The sequence below is a fragment of the Muscardinus avellanarius genome (assembly GCF_963383645.1).
Source record: "Muscardinus avellanarius genome assembly, chromosome: 3".
In the NCBI taxonomy this organism is placed as follows: Eukaryota; Metazoa; Chordata; class Mammalia; order Rodentia; family Gliridae; genus Muscardinus; species Muscardinus avellanarius.
The window spans coordinates 75,817,890-75,827,347 of record NC_137788.1 but is presented as its reverse complement, the minus strand read 5'-3'; the positions used below and the strand labels follow the sequence as shown (position 1 = coordinate 75,827,347).

The window sequence follows — 9,458 nt, the reverse complement described above, 5'->3', positions numbered from 1 at the left end:
ACCTGGAATGAAGACTGCATTTCCTAGCTTCCCTGCAGCAAGGTGAGACCACATGCCATGAGGTGAGCCAGGGAACTGAGGCCATGCATGGTGAAGAAGGAATTTTGGTCTCTGAAACCTTGGGGTAATATGTCAGCTCTGCGTAGCCTACCTGGATATTCACACAAGGGAGAAATAAACTTCTCTGTTGCTGAAGCTGTTGTTTCTTAGATTTTTCCCTTACTTGTGGCTGACTCAAACACAAACTCAGTTTTGCTTTGCTTACATGTATGCCTCTCTTACTTCAAAGTGAAGGAACCAGGCTTCTTTGTCAACTACTACACAGCACTCTGCCACGTGTCTAGCGACTGGAGGTATGAGTGAAAGGGAGAACGAACAGGCAATAGCTGAAACAGAGAGCTAAAGGCAACATTTATTCTATAATTAATAATCATCTACTTTATGCCAGACATGAAACCAAATGATATTTTTATGGTGATGGAAAAGACGGACAAATATTTCTGCTTTTATAGATGTTGTTCTAGAAGGCAAAGATAAAATAAATAAGAACACACCAGGCAGTGCTGCTATAATGAAAATAAAACCTCTTGACTACTTTGATGGTGAGAAAAGGTTTTAAAGAAGGCAGGTGTGTGTGTGTGTGTGTGTGTGTGTGTGTGTGTGTGTGTGTGTGTGTTACTAAGGATAGAACCCAAGCCTTCATACATGCTAGGCAAGTGCTCTACCTCTGAACTACAACCCTCAGACCTCTTTATTTTTTATTTTGAGACAAGGTCTCACTAAATTTCCCAGGCCGGCCTCCAAGCTGTGATCCTCCTGACTTAGCCTCTCAAATACTGGAGTTACAAGTGTACATCACACCTTCTGGCAAGAAAATAGCATTTATGCTGAGACCTACATGATGAGAAGAAGGTCAGGGAGAAGGACATTTGAGGCAGAGGAACAGTGAGTGCAAGGCCCTGAGGGGACCCTTGCTTAGCTTTCTTTTTAAAGAGGCAGAAGACAGTGGAGGTATAGGGATGAGGGTGAGTGGTAAAAGTAGATAGGGCCTAGGAACTGTGTGCCAAGAAAGAAGCTGAATTTTATTCCAAGACTGATAGGAAACCACTGGAGTCTTTAAGCTAAAGATTGACATATTCTGATTTACACTTTTATTAAAGAGTCATTCTGGCCGGGTGTGATGGTGCACACCTGTAATCCCAGTCCTTGGGAGGCTGAGACAGGAGGATTGCAGGTTGAAGACCAGTCTGAACAACTTAGCGAGGCCCTCTGCAACTTATGAGACTCTGTTTCAAAAAAAAAAAAAAAAAAAAAAATAGGGCTGGGGTGTAGCTTAAAGGCAGAATGCCCCTGGGTTTAATCCCTAAGTAACCACTAAAAAGAAGTGTTTTTGTGGTTCCTCCAAGAGGTGGATCATTGGAGCATACAAATGGAAGCCATTTGTATTTCTACTGCTATGTAACCACACCCAAAACTACTCCCTTAAGGTTGTCACGTTGGTTTGCTTGCCGTTCTGCAGGGCAGGAAGTTTGAGAAGGACTCAATGAGCAGTTCATCTCTCACCCACGAGATACGAGATGGGGTGATTGGAGCTGGAGGATCATGCACAGATGTGATGCCCAAGTGCACCTTGACCTTTTGCTTTCTCCACATGGCGACTCATTCCTTAGGATCTTTTTGTGTAGCTTGAGCTTCTCACATTCTACTGGTCTCTGAGGAGTTGCACTTTTTTTTCCTTTTCTTTTAATTAATTAGTTAATTACTTAATTTTTGTAATGCTGGAGATGGAACCCAGGGGCATTCTGCCTTAGAGCTACACCTTCAGCCCTGTTTTATTTTTTTCATTCAGAAACAAGATTGCACTAAGTTGCTGAGAGCCTATCTAAGTTTCTGAGGCTGGCTTCAAATCTGCGATCCTCCTGTCTCAACCTCCCAAGTACTGGGATTACAGGCGTGCGCCGTCACTCCAGGTTTGAGAAGTCATATTTCTTACATGGAAACTTTTTTTCTAAGATAAGAAATCTTACTTAGTATTCCACCAGGAACTGGTACCCTATTGTATTGCTTCCTCCCTATTCATTGGTCAAAGTAGTCAACAAGCTCACCCAAAGTAAAAAGTGGAGGAATAGACCCCCATCTGTCCACAGGGAAGCAACCGGGTCACATTACAGAGACGGGGAGGGAGAGAGATACTCTTACAGTCACCTTTATCATAACTAAGAGAAGCCATTCCAGTAATTTAGGCAAGAGATGATGGTCACTTCGATTTGGATGCTTGCGCTGGAGAAGAAAAGGGGAGAGAATTATCAGAATATATGAGCAGAACATGTGGGGACCATGAAGCACTGACAAATGCATCGGAGTACTTGTTAGCTGAATTACACTTTACATGATTCCATGGATGAGTGTACGACCACTAAAAAGATTAAATCAAAGTGCCTATGATTGATACATAGGACACATACGTGCTTACCATGCTTAAAAATATTTTGTTTTAAAGCATCGGTTGTTCAGGACAGGGAGTTAATGAGACCAGAATATTGGAGCTATTTGGTGAGAGAAAAGTGTAGATCTGTAGACTGTAGATCTGTGAGGCCCTAGGATTGCCACGACCTATAACCAAGGCTGCTTTGGAGAATAGAGTCCAGCCATTTGCAAAAATTTCATGAAAGTGAGTAAATCTGACCACAGAATAATCTGGGCCGTTTTCTCATCATACATTTGGTTTCTTGAGGAGATAGTTTAATGTCTGGGAATCAATGCACCGAAGAGGGTATATGAAAAAAGAGTATTTGAGAGAGACAAAAACACCAGGAGCTATTTTCCTACTGTAATATACGAGAGAATTATCCAGAAACTTGTCCAGATACACGCAGTGAATTATTGATAGAGCTGATGCTTAAAGACAGGTTTGCTGGGCGTGGTGACACATGCTTGTAATCCCCGTACCTGGGTACCTGGGAGGCTGAGATGGGAGAATTGCAGGTTTGTGGTCAGCCTCATCTACTTAGTGAGGCTCTCGGCAATTTAGTGAGACCCTATTTCAAAAGAAAGAATAAAAAATGGGGCTGGAGGGGTAGCTTGTAGGTAGAATGCCCTTGGGTTCAATCCCCAGTACTGCAAATACAAAACAAAAACAAACAAAAAAAGCCCAGGTCTCCTAGTTGCAAAGTGGAGTTCTTTCCCAGCCTCACCTGCCATTCTGCCCAGAACATAGCTGCACTTCACACTGTGGTCCTAGCGGACCCTGGCTATTGCTCAACTGACTTTCAAATAGTGCCAGAGGCTTCAAGAAGACATTGGGAACAAATCAAATTAGTTCCCGCTACTGGAAAAAATAACTAAAATATGCTCTGCTAAATCTGACTCAGTTGCACCTCTCCGTGGAATGGACAGTACATAACGTTCACATGAAACATCACAGCGAGACCACTTACTGTGCAGCTAAATGTCTCATAGAACATTTCTCAAAAGTCACAGAATGCCTAACATTCTGAGGTCACCGCAAAACGCTCAGTCCTTAAATCTCTACCCAAAAAATAGCTCAAGATCACTGGAATCTTTTTAATTGGAAAGTGAGAAAAGCAGATGTTTGTTACTGTGGGAGGTGATGGTGGTGGGGTTACGTGTATATTACAGTGAATGTTTATACATGCAACTTCTCGTTGACATCTGTGGATGCAGGATCTTGGTTTTTTTTTGTTTTGTTTTGTTTTTGTTTTTTTTTGCGGGTCTGGAGATGGAACCCAGGGGCATTTGACTTCCGAGCTATATCCCCTGCCCTATTTTTTTTTTTATTCTTTATTTTGAAACGGTTTCACTGAGTTGCAGAGGGCCTCACTAAGTAGCTGAAGCTGTCCTCAAACCTACGATCCTCCAGTCTCAACCTCCTGAATGCTGGGATTGCAAGCGTGCGCCACCACGCCCAGTTTAGGATCTTGGTTTTGGTTTTCTCCATAGTCAAGTGTGCAGAGCTCCACTTCAGATGGAAGTAAAACTAGTATGTTCTGAATATCGTAATTTCATTCTCAACTATTTTTAACACCTTCAGTACTTATGGCCAAATAAAATGAAAAGGATTCGCTTTCATTCATCATTTTTAAATGAACTGCGCGCTCTCACTGTAAATACAATTGTCTCTTGAACATCTCCCTCATTGTATTGCTGGGATGAGATGAATAATCCAGAGCTTTCCTATGTTAGCTTTTGTTTCACATTTTAACATATTTGAATGAATATTACCTCCCCACCCACTCACACACACACACACACACACACTTGAAAGATCTATAAAATATTGTTCCTTGATCTCTGCATAAGAAGCAATTTGTTGAACCTAGTTTTGAAAGGGAACACCGCGGTATTGGTCCTTGGAAATGTGAAAATCTTGCCTATGGATTTTAATTTCTGTTCAACAAGATTGCACCACAAACATCTCACACCTTTATTATGTTTCACATGTTGTATTGCACTGACAAGTTTAACTGTATCCCAAACGAGGCCAGGTGGTGTTTAAATCCCAAATACCTTAAAATTTGAATGCCCTAGGCAAGAAAAACTGACTCTTCAGAAGGCACAAGTTGTAATATTTAAGGCTGAACACTGTCAAAGTCGGGCTTTTGACCACGGATTTTCCTAGCACATTTATATTAAGCTTTATGCATTACGTAAGACTTTAAAACTGATGCGTAGGCAGTGTTTTCTGTAAGTCTTCATTAAAGCATTAGTATTAATTAATCTATTTTGAAAATCTCTTACAGAGACTCAGAAGCTGCCACCCTCCCCCCTTCTTAAACCACTTTTTCTTTTGCCTAAAAATTCAAGTACTCTCTTAACCAAGTGCAGACTGAAATATTTCACTATGGATTTGAGCAGGAGCCAAGATTGACGATGAAAGGGAAAGTTCTCTCTATAAAAGGTTTATTGTCAGCGCTTTCTGAAGATGTGGATTTTTCTAACACAGGCTACCAACATTTTCACAAACACTGATGGAGCCTTTCCCACCTCCCCTAGACCCACATTCAGGTCCTTTTCTCTTAGGAATGCTCCGAGTCTAGCCTTTGACCTTCTGGATAACCAGGCCTATCTAACTGCTCCCTCACCCATCAATATAATATATATTATAAAAAGGAAAGGGGGATGGGGTGGCTGGGTCCGCAAGCTATTGGAAAAGTACTTGAAATTCCTTGCATTCCTTTGCATTTAACAGCATGTTTACCTAATCACCAGGCTTATTGGGATTAACACAAGTCATTGCTTCAAGCTCGTTTATTGAAAACAAAATCCTATAATTTCAACTTTTTAATTTTCTGTTTCCAGCCAAGGGGTGAATTTTTAAGTAGCTGTCCTAATTTTTAGAAATGATACTGAAAAAATATAAAGTTACAAACAAGTGACCTTTTATAATACACTATTCAGCCATGCTCTGTCTTGCCCATGCATTTAGATGTGGGCAGCCCATGTCATGGACCGCGTTCATAAAAGGGCTTCTCATGCCTCTGCTGAAGTGACACGCACAATAGGCCTGATAATTAAATGATAAACGACTTTACCATGCTTATCTCCCACAGTGACGGGAGACCCTTAGCCTCTGAATTCTTACAAAAATAAAGCATTGTGTTTATTAAATCACAAATTTAGTTTCAGATTTCTTCTTGTGGCTTCATACAATGCCTGTGTTCGCTACATGTTTTTTAAGCAGGTTACTTTCTATGCAAAGATTTTTCTCTCAAAGATGTTTCAAAGCAATCTTTGTGCTGTTTTCTTTTATAGGTTAGTTCACTGCCATATCTGAAATAAGGCACCTAAAAGAGTTCCTGACACACAGTAGGCACTCAACAAATCCTGTTTCCATTATTAAATACACCAGCTAGATTGCTCCCCAAAACACTAGACAGCATCTAAAAAGTATTGAATAGCATACACTCAGATACTAGGTAAATATTTCTTTATTAAATGATTAATTCCATAAATAAATTCTTTTCACTGAATATAAAATTAAAATCATTTACAAATTATTCCAGTATTACATTTCCCCTCCCTCCCCAAAAGCTACATTTTGATAAATAAAAACATTCAGTCTTAAAACACCTGATTTCTGTTTGCAGTTTAGAGTGCAGATAGCTGCCTCTAATGGACACTCACAGAGTGTCACCCCCGGGAAGCTGGGGAAGGCCCTCCCATTTACTTCTGTCAAAGGACGAAGGAAGGCTTTCATTGCCCAACTAATCTTATTATCTCTATTACAATTGTAGAACAGAAAGGGGGGGAAGCCTAGAGAAAAATACGCTTAGCAAATAATTTACAAACAGAAAACGGCACATCATCAACACCACAAGCTCCAAAGTGAAGCAGTAACATGTGCTCCAATATTATGAAGCAAAGTAATTCTCCAATCGCGGCTGCATTAATGTCCACTGCACCAGCCCCCTTGGCAGCTCCGAAACACCTTAATGCTATTCAAGAATGAGCAAGGCATCTCTTCTACAATGAGTCCCTTCACCCACACCGCCCCCACCCACGTCTCCGTGATTCTCCTGCTCAGACCCCTCCTCCGTCCACCCTCACACCTGAAACCCGGTCGCGTTTAGTCTCTGAATTTGTGAATGTCATTGAACAGCCTGTAGAAGGGAAAGGCTGCTTCGTTGGCATGCGGGCAGTTGAAGCTGCATTTGCAGGACTGGATCATCATGACGTTCTTGGAAAACGTCTCCCCATCTTCACAGCGGAACTGCATCTTGACAGTCTTGGTCTGCTGAGGCCTGCAGCACCGGCCATCCACGCAGGACCCGCAGTACTTGGGCCGGTACATCTTCACACTGGAGCATCCAGCATAAGTGAGTCGGACTGTTTCAGCAGATTTCTTGGTCTTGCTGCATTTCTTGCCCTTCTGGAAGAAAGAAGGGAAAAGTCAGGGGTCATGTTTCTCTTTCTTGAAAGAAAGGTTTGCATCCCCATTCACTTGTGGGGAAGGGTCTACAAGTCTCCACAGGAACTTACTTTCAGGTTCCTGTACTCCGGCTGTCCACAAGGCCGCACTTCACAAATCCGGGTTTCTTTCACCAGGCGACACTCGGGGTTGTCATTGGTAACTCGTGTGGAGATACCAGTTCCACAGGTCTTTGAGCACTGGGACCATGATGTTGTTTGAACCATACATTTCTGGCCATGCAAGGCGTTATAAAAGATCCGAGGTTCCATGCCAAAGACTAGAGAGATAATAAAACAGAAGACTTCTTAGAGACATGCTGACAATCTTAGAGACATGCTGACAGACAAGGATTTGCATCCTTAGGTCTACAGAAGGTAGGACTATGAAGGTATTTCACCTCTCAGGGGCTCAGCCTTTACTTACCAGGAAGCTGCTTCAGCGAGCCGCCTTTTCCAACTGCAATTAATTCATTGTTTCTTGTTAACTCCACCTCAGAGGCATCGAACCCCAGTTCCTTGCTCAGGAGGTCATCCTGGTCGACCAGGGCGCCCTTGGCACTGCGCTCGTCACAGACCCACTCCTCACAGCACTGCCCTGCGACTTTGACCAGGTGAGGGTTGGGACAGCCCAAGTTGGGGAGCGACAGCTCTTGGGGACACAGAGGAATGCAGCCCACGGCGCCATCGATACATGTGCACTGATGTTTACAGTTGAGCTGGAAGCTCTCTCCGTTCTGGTAGATTTTGGAGTTATATTCACAGGGTCTGCCTTCTGTCTTAGCTGCAAAGATCACCAAAAGAGAAAGGGACAGAGGATAAGCTCCAGATTTCCAAGCACGGCCTGAAACGCATACATATTTTCTGCTGTTAAATTCGATTTATGGTAAAGTTCCCTACAATTCCCCGGAGACTCCAGACCAGAACAATAAGTTAGTCAGGAATCACTTTTCCGTATGCGCTTTTCGTTGGGCCCAGACACACTGAATTGCATTCCAGACTGCTGAAATCATGTGCCTCTCTGCCAAGCTACCAACAACAAAGCATCACCATACATGGTCTCAAAATTACTAAACTTCTGGACTATGGGGACTATTATTTTTTTTAAAGAGGCCAAGCCGCAAGCATCTTACCTCTGCAGATCCCTTTCAGAGCGGTGGAGCTGGCGCCGAAATTGCATTCCAGCCCCTTGGTGTGGTCGCAGGGCTGCATCTTGCTGCAGTCCTCGTTGAGCTGCTTGGCGCAGACTTTACAGCAGCCGCAGGCGTCCCGGACCAGTCCGACTCCCGGGGCGCACTTGGGCGCCTTCGGGGGACAGTTGCAGGCGGCAGGGCAGGTGGAGAGCGCCTGGAAGCGGGAGAAGAAACGCGTGAGACTCGGTGCGGTGCGCAGAAGAGGCGCAGAGGCTTCCCCGGGAAGGGAAGGGGATCTCTGTCTATGGATGGGGCGTTGCTGATTTCTTCCAGCCAGCCGGGTCACCTTGGCGCGGCTGTGCCCACTAAGAGGCCCCTGGACACGTCCTCCGTGGGCTTTAAAAAAAAAAAACACACAGCCACTTCTAAGCGCGCCCAAACTTTTAAAAGTCTTAACTTTTCCTGCCGCGGGCAACCTGGGACCAGGGGAAGGGGCTGCAGAGCCGACGTGGAAGAGGTGGCAGAGGGTGCAACTCACCAGCCTGATCAAGTGGAGCAGGGTGACGGCTACGGCGAGAGCCCGGGCGGTGCGGGAGCTCATGGTGGGGCGCAGGAGGGGCCGGCGAGCGCGGTGGCGGTGGCGGTGGCGGTGGCGGTGGCGGAGTCGCCGGCGAGCTGGGTCCCGGCGGCGGGCTGCGGGCTCCCTCGGTCTAGGTCCTGGCGGAGAGGAGCGGAGGCGCGGGCGCTGCTCGGGGGCGCTCAGCTCGCGGTCTGCCCAGGCTCCCGGGAGCCCGCCTTTTATACCGGCCAGTGGCGGCGCCGCGTGTTGCAGTGACGTCGGCCCTGTCTGCGCGTTCCAGAATTCTCAAACATCTCAGGAATGTTGGTTGGCGCGGGCTGCTGCCAAGCGCCTCCCCTGGCTCCATTGCACTTTTTTTTTTTTTTTTAGGTCTTGGACCCATCAAGAAAACAATCCGTTTTTTCCACTTTAAATAACAGCTTCCACTGGAAAGGGATCTGTGGGGCATGAGGGTAGGGATGGTGATGGAAAGGGTCGTCGGGGGGCCCGGGGGGGGGCAGTTCCCAGCTGTGTCTGGACTGGGAGGGTGGGAGGACCCGAGACCGAGGAACAAAAGTCGTTTTGTTTGGCGATGCCGAGTTGATTGGGCAGCCACCGGAGCCCTCGCCCGGGGAAGCAGCGAGCTGTTTGCTTGTTTACAGCGAAGGTGAGAGTCAAGTTATCTATGGAGAGTCTCAGACCGTTGGGGGAGTGTGTCTCCAAGCCAGGGATCTATTTGTGGACTTCAAAGAGGCATGCTCGGATCAAGTCTCGAAGCTCTGGCATGATGTTTATTAGCCGAGTTAAGTGTATTGCAAATTAATACCCGCAGTGGCATT

General features: G+C 45.3%; 1 protein-coding gene across 1 annotated transcript; it reads right to left on the bottom strand.

Moving 5' to 3' along the window:
• Nucleotides 1-6,586: 6,586 nt before the first annotated feature.
• CCN1 (cellular communication network factor 1) lies at nucleotides 6,587-8,661 on the bottom strand (the record flags this gene model as incomplete). The annotated part of the gene is made up of 5 exons (XM_080692873.1): nucleotides 6,587-6,889; nucleotides 7,000-7,208; nucleotides 7,355-7,711; nucleotides 8,061-8,274; nucleotides 8,599-8,661. The coding sequence occupies 5 exons, from the start codon at nucleotides 8,659-8,661 to the stop codon at nucleotides 6,587-6,589; spliced, it is 1,146 nt and encodes a 381-aa protein (XP_080548999.1).
• Nucleotides 8,662-9,458: the final 797 nt, after the last annotated feature.